Below are 26,675 nucleotides of genomic sequence, written 5' to 3'. Positions count from 1 at the left end.
AAAACAATAAGGTTGATTATTAGCAAGTTTTTAAGCAAAATAAAATTACACATTTTGAATATCAAGTTAAGTTGAATAAACTTAAGGACCTCCTTTAAAAAACAACTTCTGTGTAAGCTAACTTTTTTAGCAAGAAAACAACAGCAGTAGATATTTGTTGAACCGCAGTAAACGTATCGTAAGGTTATTGATATTTTTTAATTAATTATTATTCTATGCTATTCATAGACAACTTTTATACTTGTCAAAAAATTATCAATTTCCATATTTTAATAATAAAGCTTAACAAAAATTACCCAAGTGTCTGTTTTTGTATTTTTTAACTTTTTGCTTTCTGCGACAGTTTTTCTTCCACAATCAAAACAAACATTTCTGTCCTCTAGAGAGTTTGACGGTCCACCGCATAATAAAATATCAAAGGCGACTTCTTGTCCGTACTCTCTAGAGTTTTCGAAAACTTGCAATTGGCCAGCCTCTTCATTTTTCATAAGTTGCTGGGCGTACTTTATATAATAATTGAAATCGTTTTAATATATATAATACTTTTTTGTCACGTTTAATATATGTAGAAGACTCACTTTCAATATAGCTAATTCAGAGTCATTAACTCTATCCTTAGGCAAGTATTCTTGATGAAACGTTTTTCTGATTATGTTTTTGATGCCAACTAAGTCTCCTATATACTTTCTTCTTTCCTCGTTTGGTTCTTTGTTAGCAAAAGGATTGAGAATGGTTAAAGACTTCAGGTTTTTGTTGACATACTGTAAAATTTTGCAAAACTATTAGCGTAAATAAAGTTTTTAATTTAAAATACAAATTATTAGCTGAAAAACAAAAGTTTCTTAATTTGAATAAGTGTCAAAATACTTACAATTATTCTTGGTATTCTGCTTCTTACAAGAATGATTATTTTTTTGGCCTTGAGCATTTGTTCTATTTGTTTTACATTTAGACTACTAAGTACAGTTTTCTTTTCAATTTGTTTTTCATGAACCACTATCACACATGTATCTAAAAAATTATTTTTTAAGGTTAATTTTAGATAAAATTTTTGTAGTTTGTTTAAGTTATTTCGAAATCATAGTTAACCTGGACTTTTATAGTTTTTCAAAAAATATTCTGTAACAATAGGTGATACGAATAGGTGTTTTGAACGGGAATAACTTTTTTGTTTTGTAACAAATTGGTTTTATACTTATTTGCTATGTAAATCTACTTTAAAGCCTTTTGTCATCCGAACGTTGGTAACTTTTAAAACTTTTGACATAAAGTCTTTAATTGCAAAATGACTTGATTTATCTAGTGCTTTATATAAATTTGAAAAAGTAATATGCTGAGCAATAGATGATGGGTTTTTAAAAGCATTTTCAACTTGCTCAAGTTGATAACTTTTAGAACTTTTATTGACTCTAGACATCTTTTTAATAAATACTTCTGTAAAAGGTTTTGTAATATAATCAACATAAACATTAACTATGGTATTCTTAAGGATAACAATAAACAAACATAAAAATTTGATTTACTTGAATTAAAATTACAAGATTTTTTGTCCTTTAATAGCAATAATTTGGATAACCTGAAATGTACTACTAATACTATTTGATACTTTATATGCTACTCATAACTAGGTAAGACATGTAATGGCTATAAAACATAATAAAGAACTAAACTAAACATTTTAACTATTAAGCGTAGAAACTATAAAAAAATTCAACTCTTGAACTAATTATGGAAGGGGTTGACTCGAATCTTATTGCAACAAAACTGACATTTTCTTAACAGACAAGCTTATGTATAAATATCTTTCTTCATGGTTTTCAATTGCATCAGAAAATATAGAATATTTTTCTTCATGGTTTTCAATTGCATCAGTATATATAGTATATCTTTCTTCATGGTATTCAATTACATCATGCGTTTAACTGCTCTTTTTATTCTCCCGTATTTAAGTTTCACCTTAACAAAATTTTTTAACTTTATCAAACGTAAATTTATATATTTTACAAATTAATAAAGTTCCAAAGTAATTATTGAACTCGAGGGTTTACAATCATATATTTATTTTATTTTGCTAGGTTTGTTGATTAAGTTATGCATGTTTCTAAACCAAAAAAGCACTAACTAAATTAATATATCAAATAAAATAATAATTTTTTTTTTTTATTAGCCCTTTACAAAAATTACTTTAATCATTGCATACGTTTAAGTTTAGTTCAAGATTGTTGCAGTCAAAACATAAAACTTTAGCCAGATGTTTTATTTAAATTTGATACATATATAATTTAAACAACTCATTGTAGTATTTCTTTAGGAAAAACTTTTAATGTGATCGATAATAAGCAGCAAAAAATGCTTTATTAATATTTATTTTTGTGCATACCTTCTTAAAGTACTATTTAATGTTTTTAATAATTTTATAATAAAATGCGCCCGCGAGCAACGTATATTTAAAATCGGCCCATTTAAAAAGAATACCAACGGCTGTACTGAGTAGTGACCAAAAATGTATAACAAAATTATGTAAAATTTATATATATTTTTCAAATCTTTTAATGTTTAATTAAAGCAGTTTTTAAGTTGTTTTAATTGGTTTAGAAAAACTTAGAATTGTGTTCAGTTATTCAATATAAACATTTATATAACAAAGATAATTTTAAAAAGACCATAACTTTTTAACTACAAAATGTAAAGACATTTCGTTAACTTGGTAAATTAAGTTAACATTTAAAAAGGATTTAACAAAGTTTGACAAGATTTGAAATGAAAATTTGGAAGTTATGACTATGACAAGGACAGTGTTAAGTTCTTAAATATATGCTTTTTGTTACAGTGCTAAGTTTAATAGCAGATCATTAACGTAAAAAAGGTAATTTTAAAAAGACCATAACTTTTTAAGAACATGATATATACAAATTTTGTTTAAATGGGTCGTTTTGTTAACATTGAAAAACGATTTTACAAAGTTTGACAAGATTTCAAGTAAAAACATAGAAGTTATGAACCCTAGAAAAAAAGTGTTAAGTTCTTAAATATATGCTTTTTGTTACAGCGCTAAGTTTAATAGCAGATCATTCACGAAAAAAAGGTAATTTTAAAAAGACCATAACTTTTTAAGTACATGATATATACAAATTTTGTTTAAATGGGTCGTTTTGTTAACATTGAAAAACAATTTTACAATGTTTGACAAAATTTCAAGTAAAAACATAGAAGTTATGAACCCTAGAAACAAAGTGTTAAGTTCTTAAATATATGCTTTTTGTAACAGCGTTAAGTTTAATAGCAGATCATTCACGTAAAAAAGGTAATTTTAAAAAGACCATAACTTTTAAAGTACATGATATATACAGATTTTGTTTAAATGGGTCGTTTTGTTAAGATTGAAAAACGATTTTACAATGTTTGACAAGATTTCAAGTAAAAACATAGAAGTTATGAACCCTAGAAACAAAGTGTTAAGTTCTTAAATATATGCTTTTTGTAACAGCGTTAAGTTTAATAGCAGATCATTCACGTAAAAAGGTAATTTTAAAAAGACCATAACTTTTTAAGTACATGATATATACAGATTTTGTTTAAATGGGTCGTTTTGTTAACATTGAAAAACAATTTTACAATGTTTGACAAGATTTCAAGTAAAAACATAGAAGTTATGAACCCTAGAAACAAAGTGTTAAGTTCTTAAATATATGCTTTTTGTTACAGCGCTAAGTTTAATAGCAGATCATTCACGTAAAAAAGGTAATTTTAAAAAGACCATAACTTTTTAAGTACATGATATATACAAATTTTGTTTAAATGGGTCGTTTTGTTAACATTGAAAAACGATTTTACAAAGTTTGACAAGATTTCAAGTAAAAACATAGAAGTTATGAACCCTAGAAACAAAGTGTTAAGTTCTTAAATATATGCTTTTTGTTACTGCGCTAAGTTTAATAGCAGATCATTCACGAAAAATAGGTAATTTTAAAAAGACTATAACTTTTTAAGTACATGATATATACAAATTTTGTTTAAATGGGTCGTTTTGTTAACATTGAAAAACGATTTTACAATGTTTGACAAGATTTCAAGTAAAAACATAGAAGTTATGAACCCTAGAAACAAAGTGTTAAGTTCTTAAATATATGCTTTTTGTAACAGCGTTAAGTTTAATAGCAGATCATTCACGTAAAAAAGGTAATTTTAAAAAGACCATAACTTTTTAAGTACATGATATATACAGATTTTGTTTAAATGGGTCGTTTTGTTAAGATTGAAAAACGATTTTACAATGTTTGACAAGATTTCAAGTAAAAACATAGAAGTTATGAACCCTAGAAACAAAGTGTTAAGTTCTTAAATATATGCTTTTTGTAACAGCGTTAAGTTTAATAGCAGATCATTCACGTAAAAAGGTAATTTTAAAAAGACCATAACTTTTTAAGTACATGATATATACAAATTTTGTTTAAATGGGTTGTTTTGTTAACATTTAAAAACGATTTTACAAAGTTTGACAAGATTTCAAGTAAAAACATAGAAGTTATGAACCCTAGAAACAAAGTGTTAAGTTCTTAAATATATGCTTTTTGTTACAGCGCTAAGTTTAATAGCAGATCATTCTTGTAAAAAAGGTAATTTTAAAAAGACTATAACTTTTTAAGTAGATGATATATACAAATTTTGTTTAAATGGGTCGTTTTGTTAAGATTGAAAAACGATTTTACAAAGTTTGACAAGATTTCAAGTAAAAACATAGAAGTTATGAACCCTAGAAACAAAGTGTTAAGTTCTTAAATATATGCTTTTTGTTACTGCGCTAAGTTTAATAGCAGATCATTCACGAAAAATAGGTAATTTTAAAAAGACTATAACTTTTTAAGTACATGATATATACAAATTTTGTTTAAATGGGTCGTTTTGTTAACATTGAAAAACGATTTTACAATGTTTGACAAGATTTCAAGTAAAAACATAGAAGTTATGAACCCTAGAAACAAAGTGTTAAGTTCTTAAATATATGCTTTTTGTAACAGCGTTAAGTTTAATAGCAGATCATTCACGTAAAAAAGGTAATTTTAAAAAGACCATAACTTTTTAAGTACATGATATATACAGATTTTGTTTAAATGGGTCGTTTTGTTAAGATTGAAAAACGATTTTACAATGTTTGACAAGATTTCAAGTAAAAACATAGAAGTTATGAACCCTAGAAACAAAGTGTTAAGTTCTTAAATATATGCTTTTTGTAACAGCGTTAAGTTTAATAGCAGATCATTCACGTAAAAAGGTAATTTTAAAAAGACCATAACTTTTTAAGTACATGATATATACAAATTTTGTTTAAATGGGTTGTTTTGTTAACATTTAAAAACGATTTTACAAAGTTTGACAAGATTTCAAGTAAAAACATAGAAGTTATGAACCCTAGAAACAAAGTGTTAAGTTCTTAAATATATGCTTTTTGTTACAGCGCTAAGTTTAATAGCAGATCATTCTTGTAAAAAAGGTAATTTTAAAAAGACTATAACTTTTTAAGTAGATGATATATACAAATTTTGTTTAAATGGGTCGTTTTGTTAAGATTGAAAAACGATTTTACAAAGTTTGACAAGATTTCAAGTAAAAACATAGAAGTTATGAACCCTAGAAACAAAGTGTTAAGTTCTTAAATATATGCTTTTTGTTACTGCGCTAAGTTTAATAGCAGATCATTTACGTAAAAAAGGTAATTTTTAAAAGACTATAACTATATTTAAGTACAACATATGAAAACATTTTTTTTCTTTGGTAAAGTTAGGTAACATTTAAGAACGATTTTACATAGTTTAACAAGATTTCAAGTATAACTGTGGAAGTTATGATAATGGCAAGGACAGTGTTTAGTTATTGAAAAAATTCTTTTTAATACAGCACTAAGTTTTAAACGCAGATTATTCATGTAACAAAGGTAATTTTAATAACATATTTTCCAAAATCACTTTATAAATTATTTAAAATACTTTAAATAAAATATGCCCGCGATTAAATTTTAATTAAATTCGTCGAATTTAAATTTAAGGTTGTCAACGCAACGGCTGTACTGATTAGATAATGTAATTTAAGTTTATGTAACAGTTATATATATTTTTTTAAAAGTTTTAATGTTTACTTAAAGTAGTTGTTAAGTTGTTTAGAAACTAAATTATGTGTTTAGTTATACAAGATATAAAGAGATTTAAAACCTTAACTTATAAAAGTTAGGTAATAAACGTTTATATCAAACAAAGGATAAAAGTATATGTAGCTTAATTTATAATAAATGGCGTATGGAAACAAATTATTTTTATTATTTTTACTTTGATATTACTAACCTATTAAATTTTAGAAATTTTTTTTTTTAATTATCTTAAAATAGTAATTTGTATAAAGTTCTTACTTTTTAAACTCTACATGCAATAACAGTTTTATGCTCTAAAACATTTACTTTTACAGATATCGCGAAGTTTTAATGTTAGATTTTTCATGTATAAGAGATACTTTGTAAAATATTTTACTTTTTTTAATACTATTTTTAAATTCATCAATAGTGTATGACTCGATTGCCTCATATGCAAGGTTCTTAAAACAATTACTCGCGAAGTTTTTATGATAGAAACTTAATGTATAAAAGGTACTTCGTAAAATACTTTACTTTTTTTATTACTATTTTTAAAATCGTCAATAGTGATATGACTTTTCTAAAAGCTTTTTTTAGTTTAATAAATAATAACCATCAACAGTATTTTTTTTTTAGTAAGGTTTAAAACTTAAGTAAGGTTTTTGTTTAGATTTTTTTTTATTGTTATGATTTAATATTTTTAGTTCGAGTTTTAAATTAGTTAAAACTGAGTTTTTTTATTTATGTTTTTTGTTTTTATTTTTTCATCAGTTTGTAAGCCTTTTTATTGTTACTTTAGCTTTTTATTAATATTTTTGAATCTTAGCCAGAAAAAAATCTTAGCCAAGTTTTTACTTTAGATAACTTTTACTTTAGCCAACATTAGCCAGTTTTTACTTTAGCCAACATTAGCCGCGATGAAGTTGTTCAAGCATAACGTTTTCAGTCTTTTTTTGAATCTTAGCCAGAAAAAAATCTTAGCCAATTAAGATCTCAATTAACATCTGGTTCAGGACATCTGCTGAAAAACAGGGCCTTCTAGTAAACAAAGTGTGTTTAAAATAATTTTCTCTGGGTGTATTTAAAAAAATTTAGGTGGCACCCAAATATATGCAATTTTTTATAAGCAGTAAAATATTTTTGTGCAAATATACATACTTAAGTGAAACTTATCACAAAGTTTTCTAAAACTGGGCCTCATAGACTGTTTATGTAATATCATAATAATTATGCTTAGTTAAGCAAAAATTACTCTTATTTTAGTTTGTGTATAATATTGATAGAAAATAAGTTCAACTTTATTAAGAAAAGCTAAAAAAGGGTGTATTTTATAACAAAAATAGAGAAGTCAAAAAGTAAATTTGTATATTTTGTGTTTTATTTAATAGATTTCCCCCTAGTTGAATGTACTTTTAGCTATAGATTTAAAATATAAAAATATAATGTTATATTCCTATGTTTTTATTATAATGTTTAATTATGTAATTAGAGAACATAATACAATGTAAATTTATAAAGTTTTTCGAAAATTTTCTTAGATATGATATAGCACCAAAAAGTATAGTTTTTGAAAAATTTAGAACAGAACAAAAATTCTTGTTCTGTTTTATTATTCAGTTATTTTTTGTAAAAAAAATGCTGCTAGGTTTATATTAAGGATGAAAAGTTACTAATAAGTGGTAATCTGAGTATAAAAAAAGAGGCTTTTGTAGTAAAAAGCATTGACAACTAAGAACATATTGAAACAATAGCAAAAAGTTTTCAACATAGATTTTACTTAATTTGTGCTAAAAATTAAGATGTTAAAAATATTTCTTATAATAATAAAGAAGTTTTAAATTCCATATAGTTAATATATCTAATATAGTGGAATAGCCATGCTTATGTTTCAAAATTATTTTGTTATAAAAAATATTAGAAATATTATTTAACAAATTTGGTTTATTGACCAAAATTTAGTGTTTTATTTTAGCAAGATTTACTTTTTTACTTAGATGAATAGTCTAAAACGCTAGTTTATATTTTTTTATAAAACAAAAAAAAAAGTTTTTTGAAATTTACTCCTTATTAGGTCATTTACTAATCATTGCCGTGTGAGCTATTAAAATAAGCAAAAAGTAGCTTCTTGTCAACTTAGGGAAGTCCAGTTTTTTACTGCTATCTGAAATAATAAAAAACCCTTTAATTTTTTTTATTTTCAAGAAAATTTCTGATATAATAGAGAACCATGCACACTACCTTGCAACTAATTTTATTTTTTGAAGCACTTACCTAAAGTATTATCAACTTTTATGATAATTTACATAATGCCTGAAATTTATGTTTTTATCAGATTAGTTGCAACTATTTTTTACAGGTTTGCATAATACAACCATGAGCTGCTTAAAAAACCTCATTTCAAAAACGCCCACTCTTGGCAAGATCAGCAACCTGAAACCACTAACAGCACAAAGCATCAGACACGCAAGCGACGAAAAGTTCCCAGTGGACTCCAAAATGCTGAGAAAGCTGGAGTCCCTGTCCAAGCTGAGCTTCCCGGACGACCAAAAGTCCATTCAGTTCTTCAGGAACAACCTGGAGTTTGTGGGCAAACTGGACGAGGTTGACACAAGCGGGGTGGAACCGATGTACTCCACTATGGAGGACCAGGAGCTGCAGATGAGGGAGGACGTGCCGGAGATCCAGTGCGTTGAGGGAGCTCTGAGGAACGCGAGCAGGAAAGAGGAGGACTTTTTTGTGGTTGATAGGAAGAGCGGTTTGGAAGGAGAAATTTTTGAATAAAAAAATTGATTGTTTGAAGTTGTTAATTTTTTTTCTGGATTAATCATAGACAAATGTACATGATTTTTAATTTTGTTTAGTTAGCTATAAAATTGGTGGTGAGAACTTGGTTTAATATTTTTAATGACTTTGCTTATATTCGATCATTCTGTCAAGTTTTTGCTATTATAGAATTTTTTATTAATTTTTTTAAATTGGCAAACTTAGTTTTTTTGTTTATATCATTTCTGAATGATTAACAAACATGAGGTTTTCATTTTGTAAATTTCATTTGTTTTGCATTTAAGAAAAATTGCATCAATAGTAAGTTCTTAAAAACTTATCAGTTGTTTTTTAATTGCATAAACATTTTAAACACAAGAAAATTTTTGTTTTAAGACTTAAGCGCTATATACTTATTTTAAATAGCTTTTAGGCCTTATCTCATTGTAAAAGTTTAAGATGTTGTTAATCAGCTTTTGTTATTTTAACTTAATAACTATTAATATTAGTGCTTTAGTTTTTAGTTTGGTTGTTCATTTGAACCAAGTTGAAAGTTATAAAAATATTAAACTATAAATACTTTGAATGTTCCAAAGATTCAGCCAAACTTCATTTAAATTTTGATACAAGACTGAACAAAACTATACATAAATAGTAGCTGAATTAAAAGTTTTCTTTTAGTTTAATAAAAATGTTTTTAATTTAATAATATTTTAAGTCTAGTAAAAATATTGTTGTTTTGTCAATACGTGTACTTTTATTTTACCAATAAAGATTATGACTTTCAATGTTTTTTTGTATTTTAACATTTCTTAACTCTTGAAATATTAGGTTTGTTATTTGTATGAATGTATGATAACTGGTAACAGTATTTTTTTAAACTATTAAATATATCTTTATACTATCAACTTCTACAGAAATGGCAGATACTTCTGATAGCTATTTAATTAATACTGAAATATACAACTTAATTGTTGCTGAATCTTTTTCTACAAAACCAAGGTTGTGCAATGAAAAATACCTTCTCTTGATTGACTGCAGGTTTTTGTTTGCTTTTGAGTTTAAAAAATCCTTATGATTTCCTTATCCTAAAATATCCTTTTGAAGTTCAGACATAACCCAACTTTCTACTAATGACTATATTTTATTTGTTCTTTTTTAATTTCATTTAGTTTTTCTCAAAAAGGTGTTATTTGACCAGTACATCCACAAATTATCCACAAAAGCTAGAAAATTTGAGAAATTTCAGCAAAAAACCTTAAACTTTTAACAAATATCACAAAAAACCTTGAATTTTAAACAATTTAAACATGTTCAGTAGTAAAATTTTATTTGACTCAAAAATAAAAAAAGAGACCGAAAATGTGTACTTTCAAAAACCTGGAAGAAGTTTCTTAAAAACCAGTGGCAACCCTGCCAGTAGTTAAATTGCTTCAACTACATAAGATTAATCAATAACTCAAAACATAGTACTAATGGTTTTACAAATTTCAATTAGATATTAATTTGTGAACTTTTGAGTTTTATATCAAATTAAAGTCTATACTTTTTAAATATCAAATATGGAAATCAATTTATAGCTTTTACAACTTTTTTTTATTACTTCCAATATTTCATTTTATTAAGTCATATAAAAATATCAGCATTTTCAATCATTAGGTATATATTATTTAAATTAGTTACAGCAAAGAATTGTTATACTGATAGAAAAAATTAAAAATGTTCATTGACACCAAAGGGCTGCAAAGTTTTCAGGTTAACACAAACTAGTTAACAATTTTTTTTCTAATAATTTCCTGAAAAAAATCTAAATATTAAGTCCTTAAGTAATTGTTGTTTTTAAGTTTAATTTCATTACTTTATTCATTAATGACTCTTAATAAATTTTTCCTATAAACTCAAGCTAGATCTTTTCTTGACTTTTTTTAAGAGTGGCAGCTCTGACACAAATTATATGATTGAGTTTATGTCTTGTGTGTGCCTAAAAATAAGTTAATTAATTTTTTTTACTACGAAACATTTTTGTATTAAGCAGTATTTGATCATGGTTTTAAAATACATTATAAGTGTTTTATTTTGAATTGTTATTTAAAGTTATCTTATATAATTATTTGACTTGACAAAATCGTTTAATTTACTTAGTTAAGAGCTTATCTAAATAATAAAAAAACTAAAAACCAACTATTAAATTTATTACCACGTTTCAGTTGGAAAAATAGAATAGTTAATTCACTCTTTTATTATCAAAAATTATTTTTTAAGTTAGTTTATTAAAAATTCTACCATTGTAAAAACATCTTTTACCAGAGACGAATCATCATTTGAAAGCGGCCACATAATTGGTTCTCAACATTTTACATGCCTCCACAACAAGTTTGGCTGTCTAATTGAATTTCCTGAGCAACTACAATCGTTTGATGTTATAGTATTGTGAGTAAGTATTAATTAAATGTTAAGATGTTTTTATCTTGAAGTCTTAAAGTGTAGTAGTAGTTTGAACTTCTAAAACTTATTAACTTATTCTATGTGTATAAAAAGTTTTTAAGTATGACTAATATACTTTGTATCTAAAGTGTTTAAATTTTGTTTTTAAATATGTTTACATATAAAAGACCATTTTAAAGTTTTACTTCTAAGTAGATACAGTTTATTGAAGTATGATTGTTTTGAAGATAATTTACTTGAAATTCATAGGGGAAAGGATCATAATTTTTTTAATTTTTTTACCAAAAAATATCACTGTTTTTTCATGAAAGTATATGGTGTATAAACTACAAGTTTACTTTTATAAAGTATGTAAAATTAATCTAATTTTGAAAATGTAAACAAACTTATACAATTAATTAAAAACTACCAAAATAAATAGAAAGCTTAAATAGAAAAAAAAACTATTATCAAACTCGAAAAAATCTGTTTTTAATTAAAAAAAAGTTACTTAAGAATAAATAGAAAATTGTAAAGATTATTAGTTATATTATGAAAGAAAAAAATAGTTATCACTTGAATCTCAAAGTTACTTTGAATTTTGTTAAGCCTTAACAAAATTCTGGCAGCTGTGGTAAAACTTTGTAAAATAAGACAAAGTTTTAAAAAACCATGATTGATTCCCTTAAGTGTTTTTGTATAACTTGACAAGCTGATTTAGTTTTTTAGTTTTTAGAAAGCGTTTTGTACTGTAAAAAATATAATTTTACAAGTTAAAATAAAAAAAATTGAGTTTGTACTTCACTATTTTAACTTTCTGGTTATAGTTTTGTATAATAATACTATTGCAGTTATAACATTTCAGCATCACATTGTTTTATATAAGTACATTAAAATTTTACGACTTATTTTTACTACTCACTTACAAGTTTTTTTGACCAAAACTCTTAATATATGTTTACTTATAAAAAAAGTTTATTAATGTTAAAAGTAACAACACAATTTTTAGTTTACTGGTCATTGTGAAGTATCTTCGTTTTTTTTTATTTGATTTTAATACTTAAACTCTGTTTTAAAACAATTTATACTCTAATATATGAAGTTCCATACATTATGCTGTAAATTGACATTTTTTTTTGCAGATTAGATGATAAAAGCAGTGAGATAAGTAATCTACTGAGGAAGAAAGATATTAACTTTTATAATGCAAAACAAAGCTACCAGAGCTTTGTTAAAAGCTATCCATTTCTAAAGTCTGATAAAGCTAAAGAAGATGAGATAAAAAGAGTTTATTAAAAGCCATAATTTTATACTTCTGTTAAATTTTATTCCGTACTAATTAAACATTGATTGGTATTGAACAATAGTTACGTTTTTAAAAGCTGAAATTAAAATAGTTTGACTTGCAAACCTTGTATAAATTAAATGTTTAACTTATAAGAAAAAATAATTAGCTTGCATATTAATAGTTGGTTACATAGTAATTAAAATTCTAAAAATTTTTGTCATATGATTTTCAAGGGATAGAGTCTCATGAAATATTTTGAGAAAACGTATACCAGAAGGTAATAAAAACAAGATTATTATGGTAACAAAAGTTATAAAAAAGTATATAAAAGATTATCGAAAATTGCTAAAACTAGCAATATCATAAGTAAAAAATACTTTAGTTGTATTTCAAAATACATTTAAAGGTTTAATTAATAAAAATGGTGATGGTAATAAAAAGTATTAAAAAAGAAAAAGAATTTTAATTGTCAGAATTTTAAATGCTGTCCACCCATAATACTTAAAGATTCTTTCAAACAAAAAAAGCATTAAAAAATCGAAACATTTAAAAAACTACAAAATAAAATATGCACAGTAAGTATAAATTAAAATAACAATTATTTCGTTGAATAAATTTAATAAAACTTAAAATCTTTAAATACCATATGTTCTACTTTTTTATATATTAGTTACTTTGTGAAAATAAAAACAGGAAAGTTGTATATTTAAGAAAAAAAGTTTTAGAATATGTAAATTTTTAATAATTACTAATGTTGTTTTTACAGACATGGCCTTCTGAAATTGTAGAAAGCAAATTGTACTTAGGTTCTGCTAAGCATGCTAAAGATAAGTTCATTCTAAAAAGTTTAGGTTAGTCACAAAATTGTCGTTTTTAATAATTATTCTTGTTTTATATATTTTTTATCAGTTTTAAATTTTCTGTTATGAATTAAGTAAAATATTAAATTCAAAACTACATGTAAATGCATAAAAATTAAAATTGTTAAAAATGTAAAAGTATTTTTATGTATAGTTCAAGTTTGTACTAATATAACTAAGAAACATAATTTAAGGTATTACTTTACTTAAAACAAAAAAATATAACTGTAAATTTCTAAATAAGATTTAGCGTCTAATAAAAGGAACGTTAGCTAAAAATTATAACAGTGCTGTTTTAATAGTTTTAAAGTTAATATTGTTATAGTTATCTCAATGCGTTGTGTTTTTTATTTTGTTGTTTTAATTAGTTCAAGTACTTCAGAACAGACTTGTGTGACCGCTTTGTTTTTTTATTTTATATTGAAGTGCATTGAATTTATTTAAAATATATCTTTTTTTGCACATACTCTTTAATTTTAAAAATAAAATTGTCAAAAAGTTTCTTTTATTTGCTATTTTGAAACTTGAGTAATTTTTTTACAACTGACTCAAGTTTGTCTAGCATGCAGTTACGTTGCATGTTGTAATTTTCTTGTACTGCAGGTTAATTAACTAATCCAAAGATTACCTATAAACCAGCAGCTTCTTTGCAAGCTTATTGTTTGATTTCATATTACTTACAAATAACTATCATCAGATTAATATTATAAACTAATCTAACATTTTAAAACTCTATATTATGACACATAATGAGAAAACTAGTGCTATGTTTATATTTTTTCCTACACTTTGGTATTTGTTCATCTTTTTTTTTAATAGAAATAGTTTTTAAAGCTAAAACAATAAAGCTTGATGACTTTTCTACACTAACTTCTTCATTGAAGTAATGTTTTGGTACTGTTTTTTATAACAAAGTCGACTTTTTAAGCCTAATATGTACTTACTGTATTTAATGACTTTTTTTAAATTGCTTAGAGACTTATTCATGGTTGCCACTGATCAAGCTGAGAAAAATTTCCTGACTTTTTCCTGACTTTTTACCATAATTTTCCTGACTTTTCTAAATCAGTTTTACTTATATAAATTGTTCACTTAGTTTAATAAAATACTACCTAAACTATTTAATATAAAATCCTTAAATTAAAAATCAATTAAAAAAGAATATACTTAAGTAACCGTAAAAAAAAGATATAAAAATGTAAAATATATATCTGTTGTATAAAATATTTCCTCTCATCATTTAGTATAATATTTGTAACAAATAAATATACTCTTATTTATTTTAAAAACTTAAGTTACTCTACAAAAAATACAAACAATAAGTAAACTTAATCTTGGCATATACCTCTCTTATAACTTAATTTATAAATTTAAACAACTTTGAAAAAATTATAAAGAGGTTAAGTTTACACATTAACTTGTTACATAAAATACTAAACTAACTGCTTAGTTATAAAGAACTCAATTATTTACTAAAACAAAAAACACTTTGACTCTAAAATTATGATAGATAAACTTTTGTGTACATATCAGTTTCACTATGGTAGTGTCCTTGCTACAGATCATCAATACTAAAAAGCTTACAAAATCTGCTTGTTCAAGTAGGGTACTTGTTCAATATGTTAACAGAAAATTTTTGCACTTTTTTAAAGGATATTTTACTAATTTATACTAGGTGACGGCATTGGAAATAAAATAAAAAAAAATTGTAAATTTCTAGGAAAATTTTGGAATTTTTTTCTGACTTTAAAGGACTTTCAATTAATTTTTACCATTTGAAGGCTTTGGAAAACAAGGAATTTTGTAAATTTAAACTAACAAAATCTGACTTTTTTTTTAATCAAATTTCCTGACTTTTCTTGAATTTTTTTAAAACCCCCTATTTTTTCCTGACTTTTCCTGACTTTTGTCATTTTTTTAAATTTTTCCTGACTTTTCCTGATTTCCTGACTTTTCCTGACCGAGTGGTAACCCTGCTTATTAGCTGTTTTGTAATTAAAATAACATTTTTCAAGTGCCTAGTTTATTTAAATATAACAATATATAATTTGACCAATTAAATTAAAGAAATGTTAAGTATATTTTGAAGTGTTTATAATAACGAATTTAAACTAATAATTTATAGCACATTTCATAAAAGAAAGTATTTTACGATTTCACAGTTGGGTATTTTTTTTACGTCTATTTTTTGGTTTGACTTATTTTTGAAGTTAAATAGGTATTGATGTCTTTAATAATACTGTCACTAAATAAGAAGAAGATAGTCTAAATTAAAAGTAAACTAAGTTTCAACAAATAAGGGATGTCAAGCAGGACCAAACGTTTTAAAGTGATAAAAGTTCATGGTGTTTTATGAAACAAATTAATTAAACAAAAAAAAAGACATGGTCTCAATTTGATGAATGCAAATATAACACAGTCATTTTTAAAACTTTCATGCAATCTATGTTCCGATTGAGTTTTCAAAAATAAGTAGATAGTAGTTACTATGTAGTAAGAAAATGTTTGAGTTTTTCTCAAAATTGTAAGATACGCACTTTTGCTTTGGTCCAAGATGCGTATTGTATCAATTTCCAATTGTCCATACTGTAACTAATAGTTGTCCTTGGTATGTTTTGGCTTTACTAAAGTGTATTTAGTTTAAAATAAAACTGTCGTTAAAGATTTATGTTTGTTTAAAAAATATGTTAAAAATGATTTTAATATTTTGAAATTAGATGTATAAGGTTTATATTATTTGCAAACTTTTTTAATGCCATTTTATAAAAAAATAAAAAAGCTTTAAAATATAGTTTTGTTTAAAAAGTGCATTAAATCTGTATTAATAGTTTGAATTGAAGCCTAAAAAAACAACTAGATTAACAAATATTTCAAGTAACCGTGATGTAATGTTACTTATATAGATTATAGGTTACTGTGTATGTGTAGGTTACTATATCTGTTATAGATTAAATTTATTTTAAGAAAATATGCAACTGATTTATATATATATATTTAAACTACAAACTATTAATGATACTTTATAGTAGTAACCCATTGGTTTTTTAGATACATTTTGTTTTGAAGTATTTTGTGACATCATTCTATGTAATGCAAATGTTATTTTGGCAATTTACATTAAAACAAAAATAAAGTGATACAATTTTTTTTTATTAAGTTTTTTATAATAGTTAATTCAAAAACTTATTTTTATTTTAAAATTTTAAATATTACTTATTTATATTTTTTAAAGTTTGTAGTTTGTATTTAGAAATTTGAAAACTATAGCTTCTATATAAATTTGTTATTTTGAATGTATATTCAATTGAGAAAAAAAATGTCAGTTTTTTGTTTGATTTATAAGTTTATTGAAATAAGTTCAAAGATATATCTTAATCAAAAAATGCTTATTTTAGACTTTGTTGAAATAAATAATGACTTTATAAACAGTAGTGAAAGTAATATACTAAAGATCTTAAATTTTATTTTAATAATTTTCTTATGGTATAAAGTTTACATATTATATTCCGAAAATTCTCAAGGTGTTATAAAATTATTTTGTTAACTACATTGTCTACCTTGTGAAAACAATTAGTAAAAGTATTAATCAGGTGTTGTATAAAAAAATTTAAAACACTCTCTAAAATATTTTTGTGACAGTTTAATAATACGTATTTCTCTGCTTTTCATCAGAAACTTACAATAGAACAGAACATAAAACTATGAATAGTTTTTCCCTAAAAATAAAAAAGTTAAAACTAACAAAGTAATTAGCGCAATAAAAAATTAATGTAAAGTAATTGTTAATTAAACTAAGATACTATTAACGGAAACTAAATGGATAAAATAAGTAAACAAAGACACTTTGCAATCAAATTATTTTTGTTCTAATTTGCAAACAAGATCAAAAACACTATTACAATGATGAATTTTTTTAAATCTAGATATCTCATATTTTCTAGCATGAACCAAAAACACAGCTAAAATATTTTCAGTTGCAGAAAATTTAATAAATAATATAGTTTGTGCTAGGAAATATGAGATATCTAAATTGAAAATAATTCATCATTGTAATAGTGTTTTTGATCTCGTTAAGTTAGAGGCTATCTCTATATTTAGTTATTAAACTTATTTTTTATTGCGCTAAGTACTTTGTTAATTTTAAATTTTTTGTTTTTAGGAAAAAACTATTCATAACTTTATGTTCTGTTTTACTGTAAGGTTCTGATAAAAAGTAGAGAAATACGCATTTAACTGTAACAAACTTTTGAGAGTAGAGAGTTTTTTGTACTTGTTATGTATTTGATTAGAAGCTAATAATGTTTGAAGATGTAAAAGTTTCTTATAAAAACTAAAACTTTACAGGCATAACTCATGTTGTGAATGTGACTTTGGAGCAAACAGTCTCTGATTTTATAAAAGAAAAAAGAATATTGAAAGTCCCGTTACACGACGACCTCACATCGAATTTGTCTGATTGGTTTGAAAAAACAAACAAGTTTATCAGCTCTGCTCTAAAGAAAAAGTTTGTTGATCAGTTATTTTTATACTTTAAAGTGCACAGATTTAAACTTAATATGCTCAGTAAAATGTCTTGTATGAAAAACTTTAAGTACAATTCAAATGTTTCATTTATGAAATAAAAAGTAATTTTTAATTTTTATTGTAATGCTGAAGATTCTAATTTAATAACAACGCTAAAATGTTTTATTTTAGAAGTAGTCTAATAAATCATTGTATTTGTATTATTTAATTGATAATTTTTTTTTTGAGGTTATAAATCTCGTGTAACTTGTTTTATTGATTGTTATTAATTTTTTGATATACTAAATGTTAATACTATTGTTAAATTAAATGCCGATTGAGTTTGTATTTTTACAAAATCATAAATAAATTAAAAACAATATTATTTACTTATTTTTGTAATCTTATCCATGTATTTTAATTTTTATAAACAGTTATAAAGTTATACTTTAAATTTATTATTAGTTTGCTTAGATTTTCCGAGTGTGTACTTAGACCTTTTTGTTTATTTGCTTTGGATAAAAATTTATTTCAACAAAAATAATTAAAAAAAAATTATATATACGTTTTAATTGTGTTGCAACAGTTGTTCACACACAAAGTGTGCACATGCTACTTCTAGTGTGCACATGCTACTTCTAGTGTGCACATTTCATTGATAAATGTGCATTATAATTTTTGAAATTAAAGAATGTACTATAAAAATACAAGTGTACTATGCAAGTTTGTCATTCTTATTAACAAGTCATATAAGTTATTATGCATTATCAGTATTAAACAGTATTAATTTAATTTATTTCTTTAAAAACAGCATACTTTGTACTTAAACTTATCATTGCTATTATATTTATGTTTTTAAGTTTTTCAAAGAAACAGTTTGCATAGAATTTCAAAATTTAATAGAACGTTTTTATTTATTTAACGGGTGAAATAAGTTTATTTTAACAAAAGAATCATAAAATACTAAACAACCACTGAGAATGTGTTACAAATTTTTTATGCACTAAAATGTACTTCGTGATTTTGTTATTTAAATTACAACTGTAACATAATATTATGTATAAAGAACTAAGTTCTGTAAATTGTTATGCACAGTCAGTTAAACATTGTTAACTCATTCTTTATAAGCAGCATACTTTCGAAACTAATCAGTTTTTGTGTTTTCAAATACAAAACACGAAAGTTATAAATATATTTGGTAAAACAACTAAAGTTTATCAAAAAAAAAGCTTTAAAAATGTTTTTGTTACTGACATTAGTTTGTGACTATGTCAACGAGAAATTGTTGAAATCAATTTTAAATTTCCAAGAAAAATTCATGGGCTAAGTTTTCATTTATAAAAAATCAAGAAAAAATATTAAAGTTTATTGTTTGACTATTTTATTTTGTTCCACCAAGTTTAATTACGATGTTATACTATTAATTACACCTGTTTTGATAGAAAAATATTAGCTTAAATTTCAAGCAACATAAAAAAAAAATTAACCTTAACATGGCAATTGGTTTTTCTAAAAACTTCCAAATTAAATTTTATTAGTTATAATTACTTGGTTCTAAATTCCACCCAAAACAGGACAGGGTCTCGGTCAGTTGTTAGTTGTAATTTTGTATTTAAACACTATAATACTATAAGTTTAGGAATTTAAAATTTGCAAAATGCTTCATAACTGTCAAGCATTTATTAAACAGCTAATAAACTTTGAAACTTTTATAAAAACCACCACAGGCCATCAAACAGGGTTCTGGTCCACAATCGGTTGTTTTTTGTATAAATACAAAAACCAAAAGTTATATTTATAATTTGTGACACAGTTGAAAATAACAATGAATATATCTTACTATTTTAAAATGAGTTACGTCACTGACGTTAACACGTCACAATGCCAACAAACTGCTTAAAACCAAAAAACTTTAAATAAAAATAAAATCCCCGCAGGTCTACGAACAGGGTCTTGGTCCACTGCCACATGGGTCGCAGCCGGAGCAGCACCGTTGTCATTGGCTACCTGCTTCAAAACATGTCGCTAGTGGGCGCATGCGAGCACGTGAAGTACTGCAGGCCGACTTGCAAACCCAACTTGGCCTTCCTCGAGCAGTTGGTGGAATACGAGAAAAAAGTTCACCACAGAGTGACTGAAGTTGAACAACTACCTTTTTAATTATTATAGTGATTGTACTAATTGATTTTTGCACATTTTATGACAAAGTTTAAATTATTTTCATCTTTTTTAATCATTTATTTGTTCAAAGCATGTATTTTTTCAAGCTTAAAAAATAGTGCAATCAAGTGGTTGAAGGTAAGTATTACTTGAGTAGTTTTCATGACTTTTTACCACATTTTTGATTAAAAGATGAGCATTTAAATAATTATTTTCAAACTCACTAGACTTTAGTTAATCACACATTTTATATTTTTATTGTTTACTTTATGACAAGTTCGGCTCCCTTTTTAATGTTTATTTCAGTTTTTCTAGGTATTAGTTAAAGCTCAGTTTTAAAAGCTTTAAGTGTTCTACTTTAAAAAAATAACTGATTGTCGTGAATTTGAAATTGTTTTAATGGGTACACTGCTTTTTAAGATTTCATCTAGTAAAAAGAAGTACATACATTCACAGATTATAAATCAGAGGAAATAAATTAAGTTTAAATTACTTTAAAATATTGTTTTAGAACAACTCTTAAAAAACAGTTAATTTTTTTTTTATTATTTTATAGCACAAAAGCATTAGAAAATAACTCTTTTTAGCAATATACACATTTTCAATCAATACTTTAGCAATGCATATTTTAGCCACTTTTTTGTAGCAATTAGTTTAGCAAATCTCGCCTTTAGCTATGTAAGTTTGTTTACTTTGTGGCAAGTTTGGTCTTGGATTACAAAAAACCACTGTGTTTAAAAACTTTTAATAATTTAAATTTTTTATTCAATACCTCAAATATTTTACACTGTGTTTTCATAATTTTGCATTATTTTACAAAGCTGTTTTAAAAATAATTAAATTAGTTTTAATTTTTTGATTAGGATTTTTAAAGCAAACAGTTTTATTAGAAACTTTAAATTATGGATTTCGTGTTTATTTGTGTTAATTTAAAGAAAGATAAACTTTTAAATATATGTATACTTACAGTAATTAAAGTAAATACAAATAAGAGTTATATATTATTTACTTATTATGTGTCGTAAAATTTTGTACAATTGACAATAAAAGAAATCTATATACATGTGTAATGAATAAGTTTAGAAATTTCATAATATTTCTGAAATTCATAAACTTATAAAGTTTATTTTATAAAAAAATTTGAATACATATAACAAGTTGTTTTGAATTAAAGTAATCCATACTATTAGTAATGTATGTTTAGTTTTTCACAACTTCCGTACATAAAAACATTCTTAATTGTACGTAAAAATAATTTAAGCTTTTAGTTTACTAAAGACACAGTATTGCATATAAAGTATTATTTGTTAAAATTATAACAATTTTATTTTTCAATTGATATAGTTTTTAATAGAATGACCACCCTAAAAATTTAAACAAAATTTCAAAGTTATTTATTTCTTATCTGTTAATTGATATAGTCGTTTTAACCAATCTTATCAAGGGCTTCCAGACTTGGCTACTTATGTGAAAGTTTACTTGTTTTTTTTAGTATTTCAATCTCTGTATATCAAACTTTCCTTCAATTAAGGCAACTCTTCTATGGGCTAAAAGTATTAAATAATATTTTTGTAATTTGCGTGATAAGTTATAAAGTTTAAAGTTAATTTTAGCTCGAATAGTTTCCTAAAAGAAAAAGAAAGAAAACTTCTTTATTACTAATGATGAAAAAATGATTATATTTTTGAAAAATTATAATGTATAAAATGTTTAATTTAATCAAGCAAGAACATAAAGTTCAAGATATTTTTGTAGAAAAAAAGTTAAATACTTGCAAACTAAATTTGATAATCAGTATAAATTTTGGTTGTTTTTAAACTAATGATACTTTTGTAAAAATATCAAGTAGCAGGAATCATATTTTGAAGAATTTTTTTTTTTCATTTAAAGTTAATATATTTTGAAACTTGTGAACAAAAAAAAGTGAAATGTGCTTGTTAAGTTAATTTGTAAATGTTGTACAAAACTTCAACTTTTATAAAATAGTAAAAATGTATTTTTTTCAATATGTAGTTTTAATTAATATATGTAAAATTTTTCTAAACATAAACTGTAATAAACCTGGTTAAAAAAACAAAAAATTTAATCAAGTTTGTACTTTTACAGTTTTTTAATGTTTACTGCAATGTTTTTAAATTAAATCACAGTTTTGTTACAGTGATATCGTGCAGAACTAATTACTTCATCTGTAAAAAAAGTACTTTTACCTGTATAAGAATATAGAATGTTGAAATATTTAGAGATGTTGCATCTGCCCAAAATTTTCAACTAGAACTTTTTAAACTTTATCTTCCCGCAGAAGTTTAATATTTCTAGTTGTTAAGTACAATTTTTTTTAAATGTTTTTATGTTCGTTACAATACTAACTTAAAAGTATTTTATTATTTTAAGCATAAAACTATACTACTTTTGAAAATAAAATTTTACAGCATAGTTGTTGCAAATTCATTTTCTGCACGAATTTTTTTTTTTCATTTTACGCGAGAAAACATATTATTTGCAAACTAGTTTTGCTATTATTCTGCGCTACAGAGCTGAGACCCCTCGCCAGTTTTATTTTATACCAAAACTTTTAGTAAGTGCAAGCTATTGTTCAAACGTTACTTTATTGTTTTACTATTAGAGTATTTCCATGAAAAAGTTATTAGTTTGTACTTTCAGTTAAATACTAAAGTAACGTTTGAATAATAGCTTGTAGTTACTAAAAGTTTTGGTGCAGCGCAGAATAATAGTAAAACTAGTTTGCAAAAAATATGTTTTCTCGCGCAGAAAATGAATTCGTTTACAAAAAGTTTCTATTCTTCTAGTCCTTCTTAAAAGACTCCATGGTATTTTTAACAGAAACTCGTTTGAAATAGATTTATGTATTAAAATAGAATTTAAGAATACAATGCTAGTTGTAATATTCGTAGCGAAATATTTCTACAATATGTATTTGCATGAATTTGTTCTTTCAAGAATTTATTTTACAAACTAAGTTTCGGTCAAAGACCTCGTCAGTGCTTAAATAAATCTAAAAAGATAAATCTAGTAGTTGAGATCATTTTATTTGTTTTCTTGAAACTAAAACATAAAATATGTATTTGCTTTTTAATTATCAAATTAAATATTAGCAGGACAATTTAGCGTTTATACATTTGTTAAGTTCATTTGCTAGATTTTCTCATTCTTAAATCAACTAAGTTTAACATAGTAAAATAGTTTTACAGGATTAAATCTTTTTAAACCAAGTTAACTTCCAGTTTTTTCATTATTATCACACTAATCGTTAAAAGTTAGCATTTGATTGCCTAACAATTTAATACTATTAGTTATTTCATCAGATACCGATTATTGTGAGTTATTATGGTGTTGTATCTTTTGACATTAACAAACTTTTATAGGCTTTTTTACTTGTTGTAGATAAGCTTAAAATTTTTTAAAATTCATTTAATTAAAAATAAAAATAGTTTTTTAAATTTAAATTTACTTCAGTGAGTTTATCAAATATTCAAAAATTGGTATAATTATTAAATATAAACTTATTTTCAAAATTATTAAAATAGTTTTAGCATAGTTGTCTAAACTACCTTTTCTTACTAACTATTTAAAAACGCTTGTTCTATAGTTCTATCTACACTTACTGGTTTTATTTAGGTGGACAATATTTAAATTTTTAACCATAAAAGCAAAATGAGTATAGTTGTAATTTGTGCAAGACTTTATATTTTTTATAAATATCTATAAGTTGTACTACCACTATGACTAGCATTTGGTTAGTTCACTTAACTGAAGTATAAAGTGCTTTGTTTGTATTTTATAAAACGACCATTTTTTCCAAAAGAGTTAATCAGAAGACAAAACGCATAAAAATTTCAAATTGAAATATTAAAATAGTTAATAAATTAAGTTATCAACGTAAAAATAGATAGCTTGAAGTAAATTTCTCTACTTTAAACATACTGCCGTTATTTGAATCACTAAAATCAATGATAAACTTTTGTTGCTGATTTTTCATACTAAAATAATTTGAAAAACAGTGAAGTTATAAATAAACTATAGTTGTAAAAAAATGCTCATTAAGAAACAAAGTATTTAAATGTTTCAATTTTTTTATGGTTTTAGAAATAGCTTGCTCAAAAGTTTGTGATTAAAGTTTTAGGAACTTGAAAATAAATAGAGTTAGTTTATACAGCGAATTTAAACTAGAAACAAAAGTAAGATTAATGAAATCATTTCAAATATAAAGATAATAATTTAAACGAAATTTTATTTATAATTGTAATTTATTATCAGAAAAAATTTATATGCCGCAAATTTGTTAGCTTATGAATAGTTGATTTGATCAGATTTATTTCACCTACAATACTTATGTGAAAAATGTATTCTTATAATTTTTTTAGAGCTTTGTGTAATTTAACACTTTGAAATGTCAGACAAACCTTCTGATGTTCGTAAAAATGGCGAAGACAAATCTTTCACTACGGATTAAACTTCAAACTTTCCTGTGAAAAGCCACACGAGTTCTCCTGAGAATATTTTCACGAAGTCTCCTGTTGCTGTGATGAACAAAAACCCGAATTCTCCTGTGAAATTCTATACGAATTTTCCAATAAAAAACTTTACTCATTTTCCTGAGAAAAGCGGTCCTCATGTGAAAAACAACACGACCTGTCCTATCAATGTGATCCTTGATGTGAAGTCTCCTAGTTGTTTGAGTACACCTGACGACGTTGCAAGTATTCTGAAGCCTGGTGTTTCTTCAAAACTCTCTTATCACTTCGATGATGTTGATACAAATGATGCTTGAAAAAAACTTCATCTGAAAACTTTGTTGGACGTGATACTTCGTCGCCACTCCACAGTTGTGAACAAATTGAAGGTAAAAACCGTGATTTTGTAGTTTCACCCGGGACTGATAACCTTGATGCTAGTATTACCAGTTCTGTGCAGTCTAAAACTTAATCGGAAGAAGTTGATTCAGACTCAAGTTTCTACGAGCCTATTTCAGACTCAATTTACAGTAAAGATCCAGTAAAAGTTAATACATATCCCGATTTGTGTGAAGAACTTACTATCGATTCGGCAGAAAAAAAGTGTGTAACAATATTGCGAAACTTTGAAAGGAAATTAGAAGAACTGTATAAGCAGAAAGTAGACAAGTTTGAAGAAATTATGGAAGGAAAAATCAAAAATAAATTGGTCAGACTTGAAAAGAACTTCTACAAAACAGAATACTTTAATTTCTGGCTTTTATAATTTTTGGTAAGTTGCCGTACAATCTCATACTATATATCATCGTTGTGATATAAGTACTCCGATTAAAGAAATCTCAAAAGTTGTGACCACTAAAACCACTGAGTATTTTACTAAGATTTTAGTAATGTTGGTTGCTGTAATAATTATATGTGGCATGCATAACTTTCTATTCCGTTTCGTGTTTTAACTCTTTCTGTTGTGTACAAATTTTTATATTTTTGCATAACTTGTGTTTTGTTTTTTTTTATTATTTAATTTTGTGTAAATAAACACTAAATTGAACTATTGACTAGCTATTTATTGTCTAGTAACTGTATCTTCAGTTATTAAATTATACCCAGTATAATAAATAAACATTAACCAAAAACAAATCAATTTTAAATTTCATCCATAAACAGACCAACTAATTTTTTTCAAATACTATAGTAGAGCTTGCTTAAATTTGAAACAACCTTGTTTCATCGAGAGCCTGCAAAACGTGGTCCAAGGATTCTGAATTGAACGTCATAAATAGTTACTCTGCTTGCTTATACTTTTAAGTTGTACATAACCGAAATTCTAAATCCTGAATGTAAAATATGTTACAAACAGTTTCTTATGATTTACAGTTTAGTAGAAATATATACTAAACAATAAGTAAGATAATAAAAAGTTATGTTGCTATTAAGTACTAACACAGTAGTTTTCTAATTTTCAGTGACAAATTGGTATCCTTTTTCCGAGTTAAGTATAAACTTTCGAAACGCTTATAAAAATAAGATATTTTAAAAATTTTTAATTAGATATTTACAAACATTTAAATACATAAGTTATGTTAAATTTTTTATTAATTTTTATTTAGTATTAAAAAACTGGAATCAGCAAAATGCGGTCTGCTTAATAGCTAAAAACACACAATTGTCAAAATATCTGGGTGAAAACTCTTCCTTTTGCAAAAACTTTTGTTTTTTAACTAGCAAGCAATTTACATCACATGCGAATGTACCTACCCCTATAGGACTTAAATTATTTTAATATGAAGTATAAACAACCTTTTAAATGAAAAAACCCTTAGTCACACGTTTTTGGCAAACACTTAAGTTTAAATCACAAATATAAAATCCACAAAGTCTTGGAAAATTGTTAACTCTAACCGTTAAGTATCTGCCAAACACTGTAAAAATACAACTACAATCTAATTATATGATCACTGTTAAAATAATTAAAATATAAACATAATATCGTAAACTTAAGGTTTTATACTTTCGTATATCTAATTCCATTATTAATCAAATTTTTTTTTAAAACTAAGTGTTTTTTCACTTCTACAAAAATATCG

The 26,675-nt window shown here is 24.7% G+C and overlaps 2 protein-coding genes across 2 annotated transcripts; both read left to right on the top strand.

The window, feature by feature from the left end:
• Positions 1 to 8,482: 8,482 nt before the first annotated feature.
• LOC145838541 (aspartyl/glutamyl-tRNA(Asn/Gln) amidotransferase subunit C-like) lies at positions 8,483 to 9,190 on the top strand. The gene has a single exon (XM_082946153.1). It carries the CDS (start codon positions 8,495 to 8,497, stop codon positions 8,900 to 8,902), a length of 408 nt encoding a protein of 135 aa, XP_082802279.1. The 5' UTR covers positions 8,483 to 8,494; the 3' UTR covers positions 8,903 to 9,190.
• Positions 9,191 to 9,803: 613 nt separating this feature from the next.
• Positions 9,804 to 21,029, top strand: LOC145838339 (dual specificity protein phosphatase 1-like). Its single transcript, XM_082945913.1, has 6 exons — positions 9,804 to 9,925; positions 11,192 to 11,314; positions 12,451 to 12,595; positions 13,363 to 13,447; positions 17,801 to 17,960; positions 19,897 to 21,029. The coding sequence occupies exons 1-6, from the start codon at positions 9,804 to 9,806 to the stop codon at positions 20,117 to 20,119; spliced, it is 858 nt and encodes a 285-aa protein (XP_082802039.1). The 3' UTR covers positions 20,120 to 21,029.
• The last annotated feature ends 5,646 nt before the right edge of the window (positions 21,030 to 26,675 follow it).

The sequence above is a fragment of the Thalia democratica genome, chromosome 6 (genome assembly GCF_965202585.1).
Source record: "Thalia democratica chromosome 6, ktThaDemo2.hap1.1, whole genome shotgun sequence".
In the NCBI taxonomy this organism is placed as follows: Eukaryota; Metazoa; Chordata; class Thaliacea; order Salpida; family Salpidae; genus Thalia; species Thalia democratica.
This window is presented reverse-complemented; position numbering and strand designations above follow the sequence as displayed.